This window comes from Abramis brama (assembly GCF_963993115.1).
Source record: "Abramis brama genome assembly, chromosome: 1".
Taxonomy (NCBI): Eukaryota; Metazoa; Chordata; class Actinopteri; order Cypriniformes; family Leuciscidae; genus Abramis; species Abramis brama.
In genome coordinates, this window is record NC_139963.1 from 10944279 (window position 1) to 10967320 (window position 23042).

At 37.6% G+C, this 23042-nt stretch overlaps 1 protein-coding gene across 1 annotated transcript; it reads left to right on the forward strand.

The window, feature by feature from the left end:
- Positions 1-2304: 2304 nt before the first annotated feature.
- On the forward strand, positions 2305-22542 carry sdr42e2 (short chain dehydrogenase/reductase family 42E, member 2; the record flags this gene model as incomplete). Its single annotated transcript, XM_084111094.1, has 11 exons — positions 2305-2670; positions 3944-4039; positions 7225-7282; positions 8244-8362; positions 11418-11493; positions 13399-13481; positions 13942-14079; positions 14171-14236; positions 15615-15678; positions 15824-15897; positions 22324-22542. The coding sequence occupies 11 exons, from the start codon at positions 2305-2307 to the stop codon at positions 22540-22542; spliced, it is 1359 nt and encodes a 452-aa protein (XP_083967220.1).
- Between the last annotated feature and the right edge of the window lie 500 nt (positions 22543-23042).

Genomic DNA, 23042 nt, shown 5'->3' on the forward strand with positions numbered 1-23042 from the left:
GAGCGCTGTTAATTCACAGTATATTCCTGTAGGCTACTTTTATTTTCTACGGTATATTACTGTTTTAATGGAAAATGGTATAATATTGTCAGAATTTTACAGCAAGGGTTAACAGTGTAGTTAACTAATTACACTTGCAGAAACCGACTGCCTTAAATTGACCAACTGTCATTTAAATTAACTAAAATTTATAATGCATTAATAATGTGAGCAAAGTATTACTGTGAACTTCTTTCATTTGAGACCACTAAAAAACTATTGTACATAAAAAGATTTCCACTGGATCAGCAACTACACAGTCACCGCCTGTTAAATAAAGCAACATGCAGCAAATCATCAATGTTTGTAGATCTTCTCCTGGACTGAAGCACAGGCTCTACTCTTCTGCACAATGGTGACCCAAAAAATTAATTTTACAGTAAACTACTGGCAACAGTGTTGCCAGTATAAACCTGTTTTATAACTTACAGTTTATTACTGTTAAAATACATTTTGTGGGTGTGTCTTTTTATCTTACACAGTTAACCCTTTCAACCCCTCAGGGAAATCCACACTACGAGTAAAAAGTAACATTGATGCAGTGAGGTAATTAAGGGAATATGTAAGTGATTGTAAGCAGAATCACTGAAGAAAAGAGAAACACAAGAACAGAAAATAGAGAAACACAATAACTACGACTGACTTCCAGCCATTACACATTATTACACTTATTATTAACCAGTATGACTTTATTTCTGTCATACAGAAGTTGTTATTGAGATGTTTAATTGAAAATGTTTGGTTTGAAGTTACCATTATAGAGATCAGTGCTTGCTTTAGTTGGGTTGCTGATGCTAAAACATTAGTTTTTCTTTTGCTGCTTGAGCTGTGTTTTTGCAAGTCACACTTGTGCACACACAGTTTATGAATGATTGCAGTTATAATGATTATGATGACAAAATCATCATATTGCTTGTTCATTCACTAAGGAGTTCACTCACTTATTCAGAGTTTAATCCTCAATCAAAAGTGTTACATTACCACCACTGTGAAAACGCAGCAATAAGATACAATGACTCTTTTTTTTTTTAACACATGATGCATAACCAGAGAAACAGAACTACACTGTGTTTTAGAAACACCGAGATATCACAATTTAGCACATGAATCTCAACAATGGTGGCAATATTTCTTTTCCAGCAGTGCATGCTGGGAGTTTTATATTATCCTGGAACCCAGCATGCATTGCGACATGAAACTTTTCACCATTGTTGAGATTCATGTGCTGATTGTTGATATCTGTGTGGGTCTCAGTCAAGCAGGAGTAAAATAAAATTGAATGCACTATATGATTACAATATTCTTTAGAAGACCTGATTACAGAAATATTGATTTCATTTTGTAGATTCACAGATATATGCTAAATATGAGATAACTATAATTTCAATGACTATATACAGGAAAAATCTGAAAATCAGGCATGTCCAGGATGATTGTGACATCATCACAAAAAAATAAAAACACCTGATCATCTTCCTCTTGACTTTTTCTTGCCATAACAAATGTGTTTAATAAACTCACCGTTACAGCAGCCAGAGAGAGATGAATGGTAAGAAGTCCAGGGACAAGAGACCAACTAAAGCAAATACTGATCTCCATCATGGTGACAACAAATTTTATTAATAACTAAATCTCTGTTAATTCTCAACAAGAACTTTTGTACATGTATGAAAGAAATAATGTTAAACTGGTTTGTAAACTGGTTTCACACTCAGTGTGGCTGGAAGTCAGTTGTAGTTCTTGTGTTTCTCTTTTTTCTGTTCTTGTTTCTCTGTCCTTCAGTGATTCTGCTTATCAGGTGTTCATCAGTGTCTCAATTCACTCACTTCTTTTCATTCAAGTGGACTATATTAGTGAACTAATGTAGAGAATAGTGAATGAGGGTATAGGGTGTGATTGGGAAAACAGCCTCTGAGTGTCGACTTTGAGCACTGTTAATTCACAGTATATTCCTGTAGGCTACTTTTATTTTCTACGGTATATTACTGTTTTAATGGAAAATGGTATAATATTGTCAGAATTTTACAGCAAGGGTTAACAGTGTATATTCAAAATAGTGCATCAATGTGTGAAGCCTCGATGAGCAGTTTTTTGGGTAAGGCGAGTGTAAGGAAAAGTTTGTCTTCTGCCTCTTTACATGGAGAGGTGAATTATGCATCGATTCACTCACTCACTCACTCACTCACAGATGGATCTGTTTCACAGTGTCCGCCGGTTCATTAGACTCTCACTGTCTCTGATCGTCCCCAGACTGAGTGCGTTATGATGGAGAACCGGTCCTGTGCGTGTGTCCTGGACTGCCGTCGGCCGAGCCACAGCGACGTCCCCCCACCTTTCAGACACCGAGCCAACGGGGCGGTGGGCGCCCTGTGCAACAGTCCCAACTGCGTGCTGGAGGGCCCGGATCAGGCCCGGAGCGGGGCCGGAGCGGGGCCGGATCAGAGCCGGAGCGTGGCCGGAGCGGGACCGGATCAGAGCCGGAGTGGGGCCGGAAAGGTGCTGGTCACAGGAGGAGCCGGGTACTTCGGGTTCAGGCTGGGCCGGACTCTAGCTGGACAAGGCGCCACGGTCCTAATGCTGGATCTCCTGAAGCCGCCCTGGGATATCCCAGATGGAGCCGTCTTCCAGCAGGTACGGGGAAACTGGAGACACTGGGTTGTGGAGGGGCTGTTGGGTAACAGAAGCAGGTGCAGCGCTCAAGCCTCCGGTTTCAGCACGCGCTTTCATGACTCGGATGTCTCGGAGAAACCGCTGGGCTACGGGAAGAGCCGTGAAAGTGAATCTGAAACTGCCATGTTAATGTTTCAGCAGGTTTTGCTTGTGTTTTTTTATTTTTTTTCTGGGTTCTCAACTGGAGGGTCTGTTCTTATACTGGGGAAAAAAGCAATGATCAATGTAACTGATAATTGCATTGTCATAGTTAGGATTTAAAAGTAAAGAGGGAGGATAAAAAATGTCCAAATCCTTGATGTCAAAGGTTGTGCTAAAGACAAAGAAGTTAGACAGATGTGCGTGTCCTCGTCCTTGAAAATCATGAACCAATCTGTGCAAAAAGTGCTAATTAATTCTGCCAACCAAAATGTGTTTTTGTACAGTGAAATATTGTCTCAAATATTGAAATAATTTCATTTCAAGCAAAACTTAGATACCAAAATTGAATTCATTTTCATTCATTTTGGGAACATTGTGGTTTTACATGGTAATATGAATAACGTTTTTACATGGTAATAACAACTTTCATGTTGAATTTGAAGGATATTTTTGTAACCAGTGGTTTTATTACTGCATTGATGTCCAATGTAAACGTGGGCCCTGAAGCAAAACCAGTCGAGAACCAGTATGTTAGTGAAGTACATGATAGATGATGAGTATGCAAAAAAAAAAAATTGTATGTTACACCCCAGATAGCAAGGTTATATTGTTACAATGTTGAGTTTTCATTCATGCAAACCATCATTTTGGTTGAGATTGACATTTCAATGTTTAAAGTATGTTGGATCATTATTGAAATGTTGATGAAAGCCGACAGCACTCATGAGACTGAACCATCGTCACTTTGTAATGTTAATTCAATGTGATTAGTTCAGATTTAACATTGACTTAACAATGGTTGCTTGCTAGATGTTTCCATTAATCTAGAAATATTGTCTAAAAGTGATCAAAAGGTTTTAGGCAAACTGTTCTATCAGGTCAAATCAACTTATCTGGAACCCAAGTCAAGAATAATGTGAATATTCATTCCCAGTTTGGTTGTTCTAGACTATAGTTTCTTATAGTAAGTGTTATGGATTGAACAAAAATTAAATAATGGGAGAGAAAACTGTAATGAATGATTTTCTTTTGTCCATCACTGTGATTGAATAGGCATTATGATTCAGTGCATCTGTGTGTGTCTTACTTCCAGATTGATATCCGGGATTACGATGCCCTGTATAAGATCTGTGCGGGAGTGGACGTTATATTCCACACCGCTTCCTACGGGATGTCAGGTCCTGAACAGGTCAGTGTGCACTGTTAACCCTTGCTGTAAAATTCTGACAATATTATACCATTTTCCATTAAAACAGTAATATACCGTAGAAAATAAAAGTAGCCTACAGGAATATACTGTGAATTAACAGTGCTCAAAGTCGACACTCAGAGGCTGTTTTCCCAATCACACCCTATACCCTCATTCACTATTCCCTACATTAGTTCACTAATATAGTCCACTTGAATGAAAAGAAGTGAGTGAATTGAGACACTGATGAACACCTGATAAGCAGAATCACTGAAGGACAGAGAAACAAGAACAGAAAAAAGAGAAACACAAAAACTACAACTGACTTCCAGCCACACTGAGTGTGAAACCAGTTTACAAACCAGTTTACGATTATTTCTTTCATACATGTACAAAAGTTCTTGTTGAGAATTAACAGAGATTTAGTTATTAATAAAGTTTGTTGTCACCATGATGGAGATCAGTATTTGCTTTAGTTGGTCTCTTGTCCCTGGACTTCTTACCATTCATCTCTCTCTGGCTGCTGTAACAGTGAGTTTATAAAACACATTTGTTATAGCAAGAAAAAGTCAAGAGGAAGATGATTTTTATTTTTTTGCGATGATGTCACAATCATCCTGGACATGCCTGATTTTCAGATTTTTCCTGTATATAATCATTGAAATTATAGTTATCTCATATTTAGCATATATCTGTGAATCTACAAAATGAAATCAATATTTCTGTAATCAAGTCTTCTGAAGAATATTGTAATCATATAGTGCATTCAATTTTATTTTACTCCTGCTTGGCTCAGACACACACAGACATCAACAATCAGCATATGAATCTCAACAATGGTGAAAAGTTTCATGTCGCAATGCATGCTGGGTTCCAGGATAATATAAAACTCCCAGCATGCACTGCTGCATGAATAATAATAATAATAAAAAAGAAATATTGCCACCATTGTTGAGATTCATGTGCTAAATTGTGATATCTCTGTGTTTCTAAAACACAGTGTAGCTCTGTTTCTCTGGTTATGCATCATGTGTTTAAAAAAAAAGAGTCATTGTATCTTATTGCTGCGTTTTCACAGTGGTGGTAATGTAACACTTTCGATTGAGGATTAAACTCTGAATAAGTGAGAATGAATTCCTTAGTGAATGAACAGGCAATATGATGATTTTGTCATCATAATCATTATAACTACAATCATTCATAAACTGTGTGTGTGCACAAGTGTGACTTGCACAAAAACAGCTCAAGCAGCAAAGGAAAAAACTAATGTTTTAGCATCAGCATCCCAACTAAAGCAAGCACTGATCTCTATAATGGTAACTACAAACCAAACATTTTCAATTAAACATCTCAATAACAACTTCTGTATGACTGAATGAAATAAAGTCATACTGGTTAATAATAAGTGTAATAATGTGTAATGGCTGGAAGTCAGTCGTAGTAATTGTGTTTCTCTATTTTCTGTTCTTGTGTTTCTCTTTTCTTCAGTGATTCTGCTTGCAATCACTTACATATTCCCTTAATTATCTCACTGCATCGTTACTTTTTACTCGTAGTGTGGATTTCCCTGAGGGGTTGAAAGGGTTAATTGTGTAAGATAAAAAAGACACACCCACAAAATGTATTTTAACAGTAATAAACTGTAAGTTATAAAACAGGTTTATACTGGCAACACTGTTGCCAGTAGTTTACTGTAAAATTAATTTTTTGGGTCACCGTTGTGCAGAAGAGTAGAGCCTGTGCTTCAGTCCAGGAGAAGATCTACAAACATTGATGATATGCTGCATGTTGCTTTATTTAACAGGCGGTGACTGTGTAGTTGCTGATCCAGTGGAAATCTCTTTATGTGCAATAGTTGTTTAGTGGTCTCAAATGAAAGAAGTTCACAGTAATGCTTTGCTCACATTATTAATGCATTATAAATTTTAGTTAATACATTTAAATGACAGTTGGTCAATTTAAGGCAGTCGGTTTCTGCAAGTGAAATTAGTTAACTTGAGTTTTAGTGCATTTTTACAGAAACAAACTAGATTACAGTAAAAAACTGTACAATTAACAGTATTTTACTGGCAACAGTGTTGCCAGTATTTTACTGTAAAAAAACCCGGTAAGGTCTAACAGTGTGTGTAACGTGCATCTAATGAGAGATCGGTCTGTATTAGAATCCACTAAAACTCTGAGACTGATGCATGGAAATATTACTTGAGTCCTTATTTTGCATTGAATTACAGTATATTAATATTTACATGTAGAACATTTGGTAACACTTTAGTTTAGGGTTTAATTCTTGCTATTAACTACTTTATATGCTTATTATCATGCATATTACTAGGATATTGGCTGTTTATTAGTACTTATAAAGCACATATTAATGCCTAATTCTGCATGATCATCTTCTACATTCCTTAATCTGAACCAATACCTAAATTTAACAACTACCTTACTAACTATTAATAAGCAGTAATAAGGAGTTTATTGAGGCAAAAGCCATAGATAATAGTTAGTTAAAAGTGAGAATTGGAACCGAACGAGTATGACCGGACATTTTAATGTGCATAAAACATGCCATATCACATCATTCTTTTATTATTTTATTTTATAGGATGGATTGTAATAGCTTTAAAGTGAAAAAAGTGTAAAGTTGGCATGTGCTGACATGTTGTTTGCCATAATATCTTTATTATTTATCATTTTCTACCTTCCCCAGTGTATGCAATTGAAATCGAAAACAGTTTTCATAAAAATCATATTTTCTATCAGTTTTACATTTGTGAACAAGTTCTTTTTATAACATAGAGTCACACTGCTGTCATTACCATCATGCCAAGCATTTTAATCCATCAGCATTTTATCATTTAAATATAATAGAAAAGACAAATGACAAAAAAAGTGACAATTTGAAGATCAGAAGGCATTCAAATTAAAATGCTGAGTGTCATTGTGTGGATCCATAACATGTAAGCACTATCTTAACATAAAAAGAAAAAAGAAGTTTGTTAATTGTAAAATTAACGCATAGTTGTTATAAGCCATAATTAGATATATTATGATGTGATCATTGCTTTAAGTTTCATTTTTCAATTTAACATGACTAATATTGTTTTTATCTGAGTGTTTAGGGAGTGAACTGATGTCATGACGTACTGAAGTGAAATACGCTGGTCATGTATTTTCTTGTTCTGCAGCTGAAGAGAAAGCAGATTGAATCAGTCAATGTTGGCGGCACGAACAATGTCATAAACGGTGAACTTTCAACATTTGTATCATTTGGTACTGTAACTATTAGGCCTGTTATTCAGATAAATGTTTCTCACTAGAGCTTGTATTCTAATGGTATTAGAAATATTTCCCATTGAGTTCATTTCAGATTTCATATTCAAAGGTAAATAGAGTTCTACATTTATTGAGCTGTCCATGTCTTTATACTAAATGTGCACTAGATTATAAGATCTTCTAAGATACCTTCTTTTGACCAGATTCACAGGCAACATCACATGTAGGGAGGCAATATTTGAAGGATTTGCGACAAGCTTCGCTAAAGAAATATTTAAAGGATTAGTTCACTTCAGAATTAAACATTTCTGAAAATTAGCTCACCCCCACATCATCCAAGATATTCATGTCTTTCTTTCTTCAGTCGAAAATAAATTAAGTTTTTGAGGGAAACATTCCAGGATTTTTCTCCATATAGTGGACTTCAATGGGGTCCAAATGGTTGAAGGTCCAAATTGCAGTTTCAGTGCAGCTTCAAAGTCTCGACACGATCCCAGCTGAGGAATAGGGGTCTTATCTAGACAAACCATCGGCCATTTTCTAAAAAAATAAACATTCACATACTTTTTAACCACAAATGCGAGTATTTGTGGTTAAAAAGTATATAAATGTTTTTTTTTTTTTTTAGAAAGTGACTGATGGTTTGGCTAGATAAGACCTTTATTCCTCTGATGGGATCATGTAGAGCCTTTGAAGCTGCTCTGAAACTGCAATTTGGACCCCATTGAAGTCCACTATATGGAGAAAAATCCTGAAATTAATTTCTTTTCGACTGAAGAAAGAAAGACATGAACATCTTGGATGACGTGGAGGTGAGTAAATTATCAGGAAATTTTAATTCTGAAGTGAACTAATCCTTTAACACAGAATAAGAAGTTTGATGTCATTTAAAGTCTGCTATAAGTGTGTGGTTCTGGTTGGTGTGTTGTAGTCTGTGCGGAGCGGGGCATCCCGAGACTCGTCTACACCAGCACAGTGAATGTGGCGTTTGCTGGCAGACCCATTGAGGATGGAGATGAAGACTCAGTTCCCTGTGTGCCGCTGGACATGGTGAGATGCTCACTGACTATGCTCTGATCTTGCATTCAGACCGTTTCTGAAGTACACATGTTGGTTTGTTCAACTTTGAGACTTGTTTTTTGAACACCAGCCCTGTTCTAAAGCCGGCCCGGCTCCAGCTTTGGGTTGCAAGGAGCAGGTTTTGAAAGGCTCCTGATTGGGTGGCCTGGCTTCTGATTGGGTGGGTCAAGCTTCTGATTGGGTGGCTAGGCTCCTGATTGGGTGGCCAGGCTTCTGATTTGGTGGCCAGGCTTCTGATTGGGTGGGTCAAGCTTCTGATTGGGTGGCTAGGCTCCTGATTGGGTGGACAGGCTTCTGATTGGTTGGGCCAGGCTCCTGATTGTGTGGTAAAGCTCCTGATTGGGTGGCCAGGCTTCTGATTGGGTGGCCAGGCTTCTGATTGGGTGGCTAGGCTCCTGATTTGGTGTCCAGGCTTCTGATTGGGTGGGTCAAGCTACTGATTGGGTGGCCAGGCTCCTGATTGAGTGGGCCAGGCTCCTGATTGGGTGGACAGGCTTCTGATTGGGTGGACAGGCTTCTGATTGGGGGCCAGGCTCCTGATTGGGTGGTCAAGCTCCTGATTGGGTGTCTAGGCTTCTGATTGGTTAGGTCAAGCTTCTGATTGGTTAGGTCAAGCTTCTGATTGGGTGGTCAAGCTCCTTATTGGGTGGCCAGGCTCCTGATTGGGTGGCCAGGCTTCTGATTTGGTGGCCAGGCTTCTGATTGGGTGGGTCAAGCTTCTGATTGGGTGGCTAGGCTCCTGATTGGGTGGACAGGCTTCTGATTGGTTGGGCCAGGCTCCTGATTGTGTGGTAAAGCTCCTGATTGGGTGGCCAGGCTTCTGATTGGGTGGCCAGGCTTCTGATTGGGTGGCTAGGCTCCTGATTTGGTGTCCAGGCTTCTGATTGGGTGGGTCAAGCTACTGATTGGGTGGCCAGGCTCCTGATTGAGTGGGCCAGGCTCCTGATTGGGTGGACAGGCTTCTGATTGGGGGCCAGGCTCCTGATTGGGTGGTCAAGCTCCTGATTGGGTGTCTAGGCTTCTGATTGGGTGTCCAGGCTTCTGATTGGTTAGGTCAAGCTTCTGATTGGGTGGTCAAGCTCCTTATTGGGTGGCCAAGCTTCTGATTGGGTGGGTCAAACTTCTGAAGTCTTTTTTTGCTAAACACAATATTGCCCACTTTAAACTTAAATCTTATTACTTCAGCTAATTACTTACCTTTGCTCAAGAGAAATGTTTTCAAAATCAACATCTGACCTAGGAGAAACTGTGATCTCTTACAGCACAATCAATTTTGGTAACAGTTTACAATACATGTGCACTAATATGCATTAAAGGGATAGTTCACGCAAAAATGAAAATTAGCCCATGATTTATTCACCTTGAAACCATCCTAGGTGTAAATGACATTCTTCTTTCAGACAAATACAATCATATTGTAGTTATATCAAAAAACATCCTGGCTCTTCCAAGCTTTATAATGGCAGTGAATGGGTAGATTTTAAAAAAGATTAATAAAGGCCTTCTGAAGTGAAGCGATGCGTTAGTGTAAGAAAAAATCCATATTCAAAACTTTATCGACTAAAAAAATAGCTTCAGGCAGATGTCCGAATTATGCCAAAAGAGTAACACTTGACGATGTATGACGTTAGGTTGTAGGAGTAGCGTAAGCTTTGACGCCTCTCGCAGTTCAAACAAACATGGCTGGGCAACCGCGTTCGGCATTACGTTGTGCGTCAAGTTCAAGGGTTAGTCTTTCGCATAAATCGATGTGTACGGACGTCAGCAAACACTGATCACCATAATGATGACGTGAAATGAAACATTCCATAAAACATTAGCATCTAAACTTCTTTTTATTCTCAATAAGAACTTTAGTAGATGTATGACAGAAATAAAGTCAAACTGGTTAGTAATAACTGCAATAATGTGTAATGGCTGGAAGTCAGTTGTTGTTCTTGTGTTTCTCTTTTTTCTGTTCTTGTTTCTCTTTCCTTCGCTGATTGTGCTTGTTAACAACAGGTGTTGTCACTAATGGCCAATTATCACTTAATTAATCACTTAATTATGGGGTATTTAATTATGGTATAAGCACTTAACTGCTTCAGTGTTCATTTTAACACCCTATAGTTGGACACATATTTACACTGAGGGGTGTTAATTTAACACTGGGGATTTTGCGGTGCTTGAACGCAAATGCAAATCAGATGTTTAATTTAGTCCGGATTCTTTTCACCGCTCAAAACCTTGGAGTTGTCGACCCAAGGACGCAGCTCATGTCTACACCGGTGATTTGCGGCACATCACAAAAAAGAAAAAAAGACAACAACCCATTATAATCAGTGATGCTATCTACTGTACACTGGATGTACTGATCTGTTACGTTACTGATCACTGTGATCACAGGCATGAGAAGTGGATGACTTTCACTAGGGATTAGTGTGTCATGGTGAAGCTCGACTCGTGCTCTTCTCCTGTGTGCTCCGGTTCACTGTCCAGAAGAACAGTAGACTGAAGTTAAGGAAGGTTAATGGAATCAAATTAGTCCATCCGACACCTCACTCAAGTGAGGTGCTACACAAGTCACCCGCTTTTGTCTGCCCAAACGTCATACATGAATACATAACATCTGATGAATCATACAACGGTACAGCTTACACACTCGGATTTCACTGGCGCTCATTTTCGGCTGAGGTTGACTAATGTGTGATGACTTTCACTAATGGCTGAAACAAGCTATCTATTAACATTATGTTCATCATAATTTTTACCGTGCCTGGACTACAAATTGTGACCATATTGATAGCTTTTATATAGTATATTGTGGTTTATGATATGTTGTGGTCAAATATTTAAAAAAATAATTCAAATTTATCAAATTAATTGAACACTTTGTAGTCTGAGCATTTTTATTTGAGAATTGATATCCTATATTTAATTTGAGGACTACTGTCCCATGACTAAGTCATCGTACAGTTTACAAATGATCATCAAGTCTTGTCATTTATTTAAATGTGAATTTTTTTTTTGTCGTTCTCTCTTCAAGCACATAGACCATTACTCCAGGACTAAAGCTATCGCCGAGCACATGGTGCTCGCGGCCAATGGAAGACCAACAAAAGGTACGGAAATGGAAACTTGTTGATCTCTGAAGTCAATCCTGTTATTGGGCACAATAGCAATAAGCGCAAGTGGTGTCATGTACCCCGATCATATTGTGTGTGTGTGTGTCTACTTCTGATGAGGTACTGAGGTAACAGCTGCTATGGTAATGACCACCGCCTGCAACCCAACCCAAGCAGACCTGTTGACACTGTTTTAAAATTAGACCTAGGCTTAAAGGGATAGTTCACTTTGAAATTAAATTTTGGTATGTTTTAGCTTACCTGAAGGGCATCCAAGATGTAGGTGTCTTTTTTTCCGCAGTAGTTTCAATTTTGATATTTTTAGGTCAAACCGTTCTTGTCTGTCAGTCATATAATGCAGGTCTATGGTCACTGTCTCAAAGAGCATGCACAAGTCCAAATTAAAACAATTCCCCATCGTCCAAATGAAACAATTCCCCATCGTAAGTACACTTTGATGGCCTAAGACACGAAACGAGCGGTTTGTGTGAGAAAACGAACCGTATTTATATAGTTTATATGCGGGTATAGAATATACACTGATGTCGCCTTGGCTAATGAACTGCAATAGCGAAGGCGACATCTAGTGCTAGTGTTTCTATACCCGCACGCGGGCGGATATAGATATAGAAACACTAGATGTCGCCTTCGCTATTGCAGTTCATTGGCCAAGGCGACATCAGTGTATATATCTATACCCGCCCGCGCCGTCAGATCAGTTGGACGCGGCTTTGTTCAAGAGGCAAAAACTATATAAATACGGTTCGTTTTCTCACACAAACCGCTCGTTTCGTGTCTTAGGCCATCAAAGTGTACTTACGATGGGGAATTGTTTCATTTGGACGATGGGGAATTGTTTTAATTTGGACTTGTGCATGCTGTTTTGAGACAGTGACCGCAGACCTGCATTATATGACTGACAGACAAGAACGGTTTGACCTAAAATATCAAAATTGAAACTACTGAGGAAAAAAAGACACCTACATCTTGGATGCCCTTCAGGTAAGCTAAAACATACCAAAATTTAATTTCAAAGTGAACTATCCCTTTAACAATAAAGCCAAGCACGAGGGGAAGCTTATTCTCTCTGTGTGTGTGTGTGTGTGTGTGTGTGTTGGCTCTGCGCTAATAATTGCACACCTCCTTACAAAACCCAAAGGGAGAAACAACTTTTTCAGGAGCATTGCTATTTCAAGCATGCAGATCAGCATCATATTTCTTTAATATCATGAGTAAAAACATAAAAGTAAAATAAATGATATATTGGCCAGTGTGGCTGTTGTGAAATTTGGTTAAAATTACTGCTGAATTTACTGACAAGCATTCATGGCAAATTTAAATATACTTAAATGCAATTTCTACTGAAACATTTCATGTATTTAAACGAATTACACATTTGTAAGGATGAAGCTGCAATTTATCCATCCATCTATTCACCCAAAACCCTTAAATGGTCTTTATGTGGACCAATATTTAATAAAATTATATAATTTGCAATTACAGTTTTTTTTTTTTAAGACTTGAAGTACACTAAGTGCACATTAAATACATTAAGCACACTTCTTTTTCACAAGGAAAGGAATGCTTGTGTAATGTAACCATTTAGTACCATAGTAAATATCAAAGTACCATAGTATTGCCATCTATAGCCATTATTATACTATGGTACATCCACAGAACTCTTTTGTTAATGTTATATATCTCTCTAGCAGCACATGATGGCAGTATTGACAACGTAAAAAAGCTCATATTGATTGATTGCTCACTAGTCAAAACTGGATATTTGGTTAAATAATACAATCTTGTTTAGATTATATTTAGGCATCTTTTAATTTATTTGTGAATATGAAAAAAATAGGTCATGGTTAAACTGCTTATAATACTGAGGTATTCCTGTGATAGGTGGTGGTCTTCTACAGACGTGTGTCCTACGCCCCTCTGGTATCTACGGTCCTGAAGAGAGAAGACATCTGCACAGGGTGATGGTGAGACCCCTCTCTCTCTCTCACACACACACACACACACACACACACACACCCAGACAGTTGTACAGGCTCAGCTGTGCCAGTGTTGCCCAGAGCTGTACAATATTAATGGAGTCTGTGAGAAGCTCCTGTTACAGCATGTGCTTCTGCTGTATCTACTGTACATGCAGACACATCTGTCTGTACTTCCTCATGTAAGCTCTTGTATTCTACTCACCCTCAGTTTTAAAGGTGGGGTAAGCTATATTTCAAAAACGCTGTTGGACATTTGAAATCAAACCAAACTTCTTCATTGCTCCGCCTCCAAAACTCATCTTCCAATCCTAACTGCCCTGCTCCGAGTCGGCCTCGAACCCCAATCTTGTTTTTGCTTGAAGGATATCGGGGCCTTTAGAGGGTGTTGTTAGCTCTGTGAAGATTTGTTGAATTCAGAAACATGGTTTTATGATTCTCGTCTCAGGTTAATGTGGAGAGGAGGTTGTTCAGCTTCTGTTTTGGAGACCCTAATGCCAAGATGAACTGGGTGCACGTGGATAATTTGGTGACGGCTCATGTTTTAGCAGCAGAAGCACTCACTGCGGAGAAAGCCTTTGTGGCGGTATGTGTGGCATGATATTTTTATTGCAATCATTAGTATTGAACCCAGATTATGCATAATGTATTTGTTTATTTGTGTAATTTTTTTTTAGAGTGGACAGGCCTACTTTATCAATGATGGGGAGTCTGTCAATGTCTTTGAATGGTTGACACCTCTGGTATGTAGCAATCAATCCAAGTACAGTCAAACCAAAATGTATTCAGACAGCTTCAACATTTCTCACATTATCACAGTTTATTTGCTAAATAGGAAATGGTAATAAAATAACCCAAGAACTATCAGATAACCCAAGAACTAACCAAGAGTTATCAGATCAGTTGATATTTGACTGGTTTTGTCCGTCCTTCTGTTAGACTGTCTCACAGATGAATTATGTTGAATATCTGTCAGCTGTTAAATTTAACTACCCAGTTAGATAATACCAGTTTAGCTCAACCGATTACCAAGCAATGCTTCATTTAGTTCAGTCTGTGTGTAAAAAGGTCGCATTAGCAATTAAAGAAAAAACACTTCAGCAAAACATGGTTAGTGTCTGAATAGTGTTTGTGTCACGTAACGCTATTTAGTAAGTCGCACAATGAGGGAGAATTTCAAAATATAGTCGTTTAATAAATCCACAGGAGAGTATCACAGGACAAGCAAATCCACACATTAACACAAGTTACACATAGATGAGATCAGACAAAGGACTGACGGACACAGGGAGTATATACACTAGAACTAATGAGATAAGTGATAAACAGGGCACAGGTGAGTGGCATTGCTAATAAGACAGACTGGGGAAAACTAGGTCACAGGGACTGAACCTAAAACACACAAGACAGAGGCCACATTTACACATAACCGGGCATTTAGAGAAACGAATATTTCCCCCCCTCCGTTTTCAATAATAACATCGTGCACACAACATCGTTTTCAAAAAAGTTGTCATTTACATCAACCCGCATAAATATGCCGTCGAGCGCCATCATAACTGCCAAACCTATGGGCAGCAGTGCAGGGAGAAGGATAAAGCCATGCAAGCTAATCAGAATCGACAACAACGAATAACACAAGCAACTTCCTAGGGCGCTCACATGACGTTAATCATTTTCTGGTGCATAATGTGACGTTTGAGAACCTAAAACCCCGTTTCTCCCAGTTGACACGGCAATCTCAACTTTGGCCAGAGTTTTTAGAAATAATAGTTTTCTGTTATAAAAACGGGGTTTTCGTGTAAATGAGAGGCCAAACCACAGAGAAATATCTGCGTCTTCCCTTCGTGTAAATGGGGCCAGAGCATACATGTAACAGTTTGGTCCCAAACTTTTATATTTTTTACTGGTAGTCACTGTATGAAGAATTTTTGGGTATAATATGTCACAATTTATTTTGCTATGCTTACTTACATAAATGAACTATAGTGTCCTGCACCCACTAGAAAAAAAAACTATGGTGTCTGAATAATTTCTGGTTTGACTGTATATTTAATTAACCCATATATATTTGAAAGATTTCTTTGTGTATTACAATACTGTACCTTTATCTATTTCCAGTTTGAAAGACTGGGTTACGGCCGGCCGCTGATTCACCTTCCTGTGTCTCTGGTCTACTCAGCAGGTGTGACATTAAAATTATTATTATTATTTTTTAATAAACTGTTGTTCAAATGCAACTATAAATCGTATTTTTATTATCCCATTTTTGTGCCTAAAGCTTGAATTGAGAAATTAAGTGATTAAATTAACTTTCTTGTCTTCTCCAGCAATTCTGATGGAGCGATTGCATGTGACTCTGAGGCCTATCCTGGAAATCCCATTGCTTCTGACCAGAAACGAGGTAAATGTTCATTACATTATGCAGTTTGCTCTGATCACTTTTCCCTACTAAAGTTGTTTTGATGCCATCTTGAGAGCAGTGTGACACTGCATTCTCCCTCCGCTATTATAGGTAATTAAACTCCATTAAACTCCAGAGAAACACACTCAGAGGGGCTGTAATCTGTGTAACCATAGTAAGATAAACCAATAATAATATGCATACTGAATATCAAAGAAAATTATATCAAGATAGAGTTTTATAATTTAGACTATATAGCTTTGATTTACTTGCAGATGTACACTCACCGGCCACTTTATTAGGTACACCTGTTCAACTGCTCGCTAATGCAAATATCTAATCAGCCAATCACATGCAGCAACTCAGGGGCTGTTTACATGATATAATTTTCAACTAAAAAGTAAAACTTTTTATGCATTTTGGCCATTCGTTTACACGACAACAGAGCTTTGGGTGCCTCAAACAGCGCACTTTTGAAAACGTGTTTCGAAGTGCACGTTTTTGTAAACAACAAAAATGCAAATCTCTGAAGACGATGACACGCACATGTGTATTACATGTTCAGTCTAAAGTGTTTCATCGCCATCTAATGGTCTGGCAGCAGAATACAGCGTTTTTAGTCGTTTTCATGGATCCATTTGAATGGGGATCGTTTTGACAATGTTTGCGGAAAACTGTATGCGGAAAACTCAAAGGAAATAATTCTCCGTTTTAAGCATATCATTGTCGTGTAAAAGTACCCTCAATGCATTTAGGTATGTTGACATGGCCAGGACAATCTGCTAATGTTCAAACTGAGCATCAGAATGGGGGAAAGCTTTAAGTGACTTTGAGCGTGGCATGGTTGTTGGTGCCAGACGGGCTGGACTCACAGTAGAAGACGGGAAAAACATTACCTGGTCTGATGAGTCTTGATTTCTGCTGCAACATTCAGATGGTCGGGTCAGAATTTGGTCTCAACATAATGAACTTCAACTCTATAGTCCTTCAACTCTATAATCACAGCAGCTCCAGTCCTCCTGCACTCAACATAATGAACTTCAACTCTGTAAGATCCATCAGATCTCATACATCACACGAGCAGGCATCTGTAACCATGAAGTCTGCATGTGCTGTTTAAGTGTCACAGTAGATTCTGGGATGGTAGTAAATCATGATGAGCCAGTTGGCCTGAAGTCTGAGGAAGAACGGGTTGCTTTAGGTGTGGACTGGTGCTGAGACATGCATTAGTCATGAGAAACACAAGCCACGGCCTGACGGGTGATTCTGCTCAGGTGGAGGCAGGTTTGATGATTGCTTTGTGAATAAAACATGAAGCACCAGCTCCTTGCTGGAGCTTTAGGTTTGAGATGGACAGGTGAAGGAAAGACACACACACACACACACACACAAGCACAAGAACCAGGAAATGAGTATGTCAATCACATGATGGCGACCTCCATCCCAGTTTCTGAGACAAATCTTACTCTATATATTATTTATAGTGGTATCAAAACTACTGAGACACATCTGGACACTTATGAATATGAATGGATCTTTTATTTTATCGTTTGGAACTAAAGAAGCCTCTGTTCGGTTTGATATTTTGTAACAATCGTAGTGTGGCCAGCATACTCTATTTATATTAGTTGAATGCATCATATATTACGGTTTATAAGTTTTGTTTGTAAGTGTACACTGTCCTCTGTCCACTAGATGGCACTAGTCTGTTTCATAGCATGATCTGATCACACAGTCCACCTCTAAATTATCCAAATGTGGGATTTTACGTTCTGAGCTGAAAGTTTAAAGATATGATATCAGAACAAAATGTCAGATCTACTGTCTACTAGCATAAAAATTCCTGGGTTAATGCCAAGTTATCTATTAAACTGATCTGACTGACTCGTGTGAACAACACCCTGTCATGAAATATTATAGAAGTAGTAATTTGTGGAAATTATTTCTATGCATTCCCAGGTCTCTTATAATATGCTTGCTTTGATTCATTTAAATTCAAGTTTATTTGAATAGCACTTTTCACAATAATGTTTCAAAGCAACTTTACATCCTTCATTACAATTATAATGTTAATATTTGAAAGTTTCACATTTCGATACAAAGTTGCCTTCATCTGAAAACTTCCCAATTGGCTGAACAGTGTTTCAAGAGTGCTGACACTGAGACGTTTCACTGTTCAGCGTGTTTATACACTCACCAGCCACTGAAGACACATCTTTTGCCTCCAGAAGTGCCTTAATTCCTCATGGCACAGATTCAACAGCTGCTGGAAACATTCCTCAGAGACTTTGCTCCATATTGTCAACAAATCTTCACACAGTTGCTGCAGATTTATCAGCTGCTCATCCATGATGTGAATCTCCTGTTCCTCCACTTCCCAGAGCTGCTCTACTGGACTGAGATCTGGAGACTGTGGAGGCCGTTTGAGTTTAGTGACTCACTGTCATGAACGAGAAACCAGTTTGAGATGATTTGAGATTTGTGACGTGTGACGTGTGTGTTATCCTGCTGCAAGGGCCATCAGAAGATGATGATTTTCTTTTTATGACCATTCTCTCTAAACCCTAGAGATAGTTGTGTGTGAAAATCTCAGTAGATCATCAGTTTCTGAAATACTCAGACCAGCCCGTCTGGCACCAACAACCAAGACACATTTAAAGTCACTTAAATCACCTTTATTCTTCATTCTGATGCTCAGTTTGAACTTCAGCAGATCTTATTGATCATGTCTACATGCCTAAATGCATCGAGTTGCTGCATGGGATTGGCTGATTATATATTTGCATTAACAAGCAGTTGAACAGGTGTACCTAATAAAGTGGCCAGTGAGTGTAAATAATTCAGCTTTGCATCACAGGAATAAATTACAATTTAAAATATGTTCACGTAGTAAACAATTATTTTAAATTGTAATAAGAGTATATATACTGTATATAAGAGACTTTTAGAATCTTACTTTCACACTTTGGGAAAAAAAAATATATTTTAAGAGTTTTGTTTTAGTGTGAAGAAAAAGGTGTGTAAATAAGAACAAGCTATGGTTAGAGGACACTTACCTGCTTTTCATCTGTTGGCACTACTGGGGGCAGTCCGAAAACTAACTATATACTAACACAATATACATAGAAAAAAAACAGTTTATCTCCCATATATATATATATATACATATCTATACATATACATTACAAATAATAACTATACACATACACATATATACACATATGTGACCCTGGATCACAAAACCAGTCACAAGTCAAAATTATCGATTTTTCTTTTATGGCAAAAATCATTAGGATATTAAGTAAAGATCATGTTCCATGAAGATATTTTGCAAATTTACTACCGTAAATAGATAAAACATTTATTTTTGTGTGTGAATGCAGCACAATCGCGAACATAGATGGACAACTTTAAAGGAGATTTTCTCAATGTTTTGATTTTTTTGCACCCTCAGATTCCAGATATTCAAATAGTTGTATCTCGGCTAAATATCGTCCTATCCTAACAAACCATACATCAGTGGAAATCTTACGTTTTCAGTATGTATACCTCTCAATTGAAAAAAATTGACCCATGTGACTTTTTTTTTTTTTTTGGTCCAGGGTCACATATGTATGTATATGTATGTACAAGTACATATATACCTAAATACACATACACGCATATATACACATTACAATTATGATACACATATCCACACACATTATTTACACATAATACCTGCTTGAGAGTATGAGCTTTATAAAGTGCCCACACACACTCTTCCGACGGCTCCTAGTCTAGACAGCAGTGTGTGTTGGGTCAGGGGAACCGTCTCTGGCTCTCGGCCCACTGCAGATTTTCCGTGTCGATACCCAATCTGAAGGCTGGTAAGGGGAGAGAGACCGCGGGGGCATTTCGTGGTGCCAGGAGAGCGCGCGGGTACACACACACTCAATGTAAAAGTAATGCCAGGTAAAAGGAGGTCATTAAAGCCATTAGTAAATGTGAAGCCCTCAGAATCTGATCTGTGAAGTCAAATCCAGAGCGCATCTCTCAGCGCCGTGTCCCGCTTCAGGGCAATCTGACTGACACCTCTTAATCTACCTAAACTCTCATCATGCTTTAAACCAGTCCGCCAATGAGAAAAGCAGTCCCACCAACTCAAATAACAAACTTTTTTACCGAATAACGATTGCCACAAACAAGGCAAGGCAAGGCAAGTTTATTTATATAGCACATTTCATACACTATGGCAATTCAAAATGCTTTACATAGAAAGGGACAAACTTTTTAACAAAACAAACTTTTTAAAATAGTACTTATTACTAAATACTATTTACAATTTTGCAAGAATATACGTAAGTGTGAACTGAATGTAACGTAATTGCGTATCATTCACAATTAAATTATTTTTTTCTTGTTTAAATTCATATTAAATGTAATTAGTTGAATTTAAGCTTTTTTGTTTTTGTTTTCTGACTAACTTACGTAGGACTTAAGTACATCTTTATATGTAATTTCATAATTATTTCTATTGTCTTTGAAATTTGGTTAAAGTTACTGCTGAACTGAAAAGCATTTTTGATAAACTAAAATATATTTTAATGCCATTTTCTTTTTATTGAAACGTGTGTCATGTATGTACACTGTAAAAAAACTATATGATCAATTAGTCATGACAACATTACATTACTTTAACTCAACTTTCAACTTCAACTTTTTTTTATAAGTTATACAAGATTCAACTCATTTAAATATAATTCCACTCAGTTTAATTTCATTTACGTTCAAATTACTTAAACATCCAAGTTGATTGTACTTAAAAAATATATATTTATGGTGTATTTAAATATATTTTGTATGTAATTTCACTGTAAAAATGATTGTTGGTTTAACTTAAAAAAGTAAGTTACCTGGTTGCCTTAAAATGTTGAGTTCATTGAAATTAAAAAATTGAGTTAATACAATGAATGAGATTGGTTTAATAAATAGAAACTCAAAATATAATGTTATCTGAACCACATTAGTAATAATGAAGTTGTAAATATTAAACATTTTAAATATAATATCAAATAACACTACAGTTTAAATTAAAATGATGCACTTTACATGTGATTTAGTACTTTAGTCAACACATTAAAATAAGTGTACTTTAAAGCATGACAAAAGATTATTGAAACATAGCCATTTAAAATGTATACTTTAAAGTAAAACGTTTAACATTTTTACAAAAACACTTTTACAAAAAGTGTACTTATGTGTGTTAAGTCATGAAACAGTTCACAATACTCTTTAAGTGGCCTTTTTTCATTATACTATCTGCAAGTACAGTGTTTTTAAAAATATATATGTTTAAGATTTTAAGTAGCTACACATGCTTCGGTAAAAACAAGTGCACTTCATTGTATTAAATGTGCACTTGTTTTTACCGAAGCATGTGTCTCTGAGGTGTCCAGTAGGTGACAGCATGTGACCTGTGTGTCTGATCTGGGGCCTGTACCATGAAGCCGGTTTAGGTGGCTAGCCAAGTATGTTTCAGTTTAGTTTGTGCCAACCCTTGGGTTTTAGGCACCATGAAAGTGGTTTGGCTTTTAGAGGTGTTCATCGCCATAGTAACTTATGCTCCACGGCTAACCTGGCCCGGGACAGGTGATGTTCCAGGTAAGAGGTTGCAAACCGAACTTGGACCAATCAGCTGTGAGCAAAGGATAAAGCCACTCCACCTGTTTCTACTCTAAATTAAAGGTCACTACATAGCAAATGATTTTTAAAGACAAATTCATCTGGCTTTTAGCAACACTTATTTAGAATAATAATTTTGTATGATTTAGATATTATTTATGTAATTATTAATCGATCACACGTACAATTTATTTTTACGCACAGTTTAAATATATAAAGGTAATATAAATACGCTTTAGAATCAACAGATAAAGCTATAAAATGACTACATGTGAGCTTAAATGTTCAATTCTCTCTATACCTTTATCAACTGTATAAACTAACTTCACAACTTTAACTTGCACTGATATGGCAAGACTTTTTCGTTTAGTTGTCCTCTTTCATAGACAGCTATTTTCTTCTTGCTGTGTAAATTTGTTCAAATTCTTAATATTTCTTTTAATCTCGTAATATTCTGCAGAAGAGAGAAGTGAATCGCGCTGCTTCTCTCGCGAGAAATGAATCGCAGTTTCACTCTTTCTCAGCATGTGATTGGCGGTTCGCTACTGATGTCACACCTAAACTCCTAAAGTCAGGATCAAAGCCTGAGTTGACAGAGAAATTGCATCATGATATCAACAAAGCCTGGTTGGATTGGTTTGGTTTTGTCAACTCGAAAGTTTGTTCAACTACCATCATGGTACAGGCCCCAGATCAGTATATCACCTCATCTCTGTCTGCTGTTAGCATGTTGACCTCTCCTGACCTCTGCATCCCTCTCAGGTCAGAAGCATTGCTGTCAGTCACACCTTTAAAATCGAGAAGGCCCAGCGAGAACTGGGCTTCGTTCCTGAGAAGTTCAGCCTGACGGACTCGGTGGACCAGTACCTGCGGAGCCGACCGGGACGTCCAGCCGCCTCGTTCCCCAACACACGGTTCCTGTTCCTGCTGCTCCTGATGCTCCTGATCGGACTCTTCTCACTCCTGATCTGCTGGGAATAATGCTCGCTCCTTAGAGTAAAAAACTAGGGCTGGGCGATATAGAGAATTGAAAATTACACTGTAAAAAAAATTCCGTTAAATTTACGGTAAAAAAAAAAAAAGACTGGCAGCTGTGGTTGTCAGAAATTTAATACGGTAGCAACATTTTAGGATTTACATACTTAAGTTAAATTTACAGTAAAAAAAAACTTATTTCATTATCTGATATAATGCTAATTTACAGATCTATTGAAATATTAGTTTCTGTTTTCAGTGTAGCATTTTTACATTCTTTCACCGTTAAAAAGATGCAGCATTGTGAATATCGCATAAAAACTATCATCAAACTAGTGTAAATGTTTCTTTGTATCGTGACTTACATTGAGAGCATTAAAAGAGAAGTATTTTTCGTGAATCAGTTTAGTCACCAAGAAATCAGAATTGACAATCTTTGTTTTATTTTTAAATGGAATATCGCAGTATTTATTATGCACATCATCATCATCATTTTTTTGTTTAAA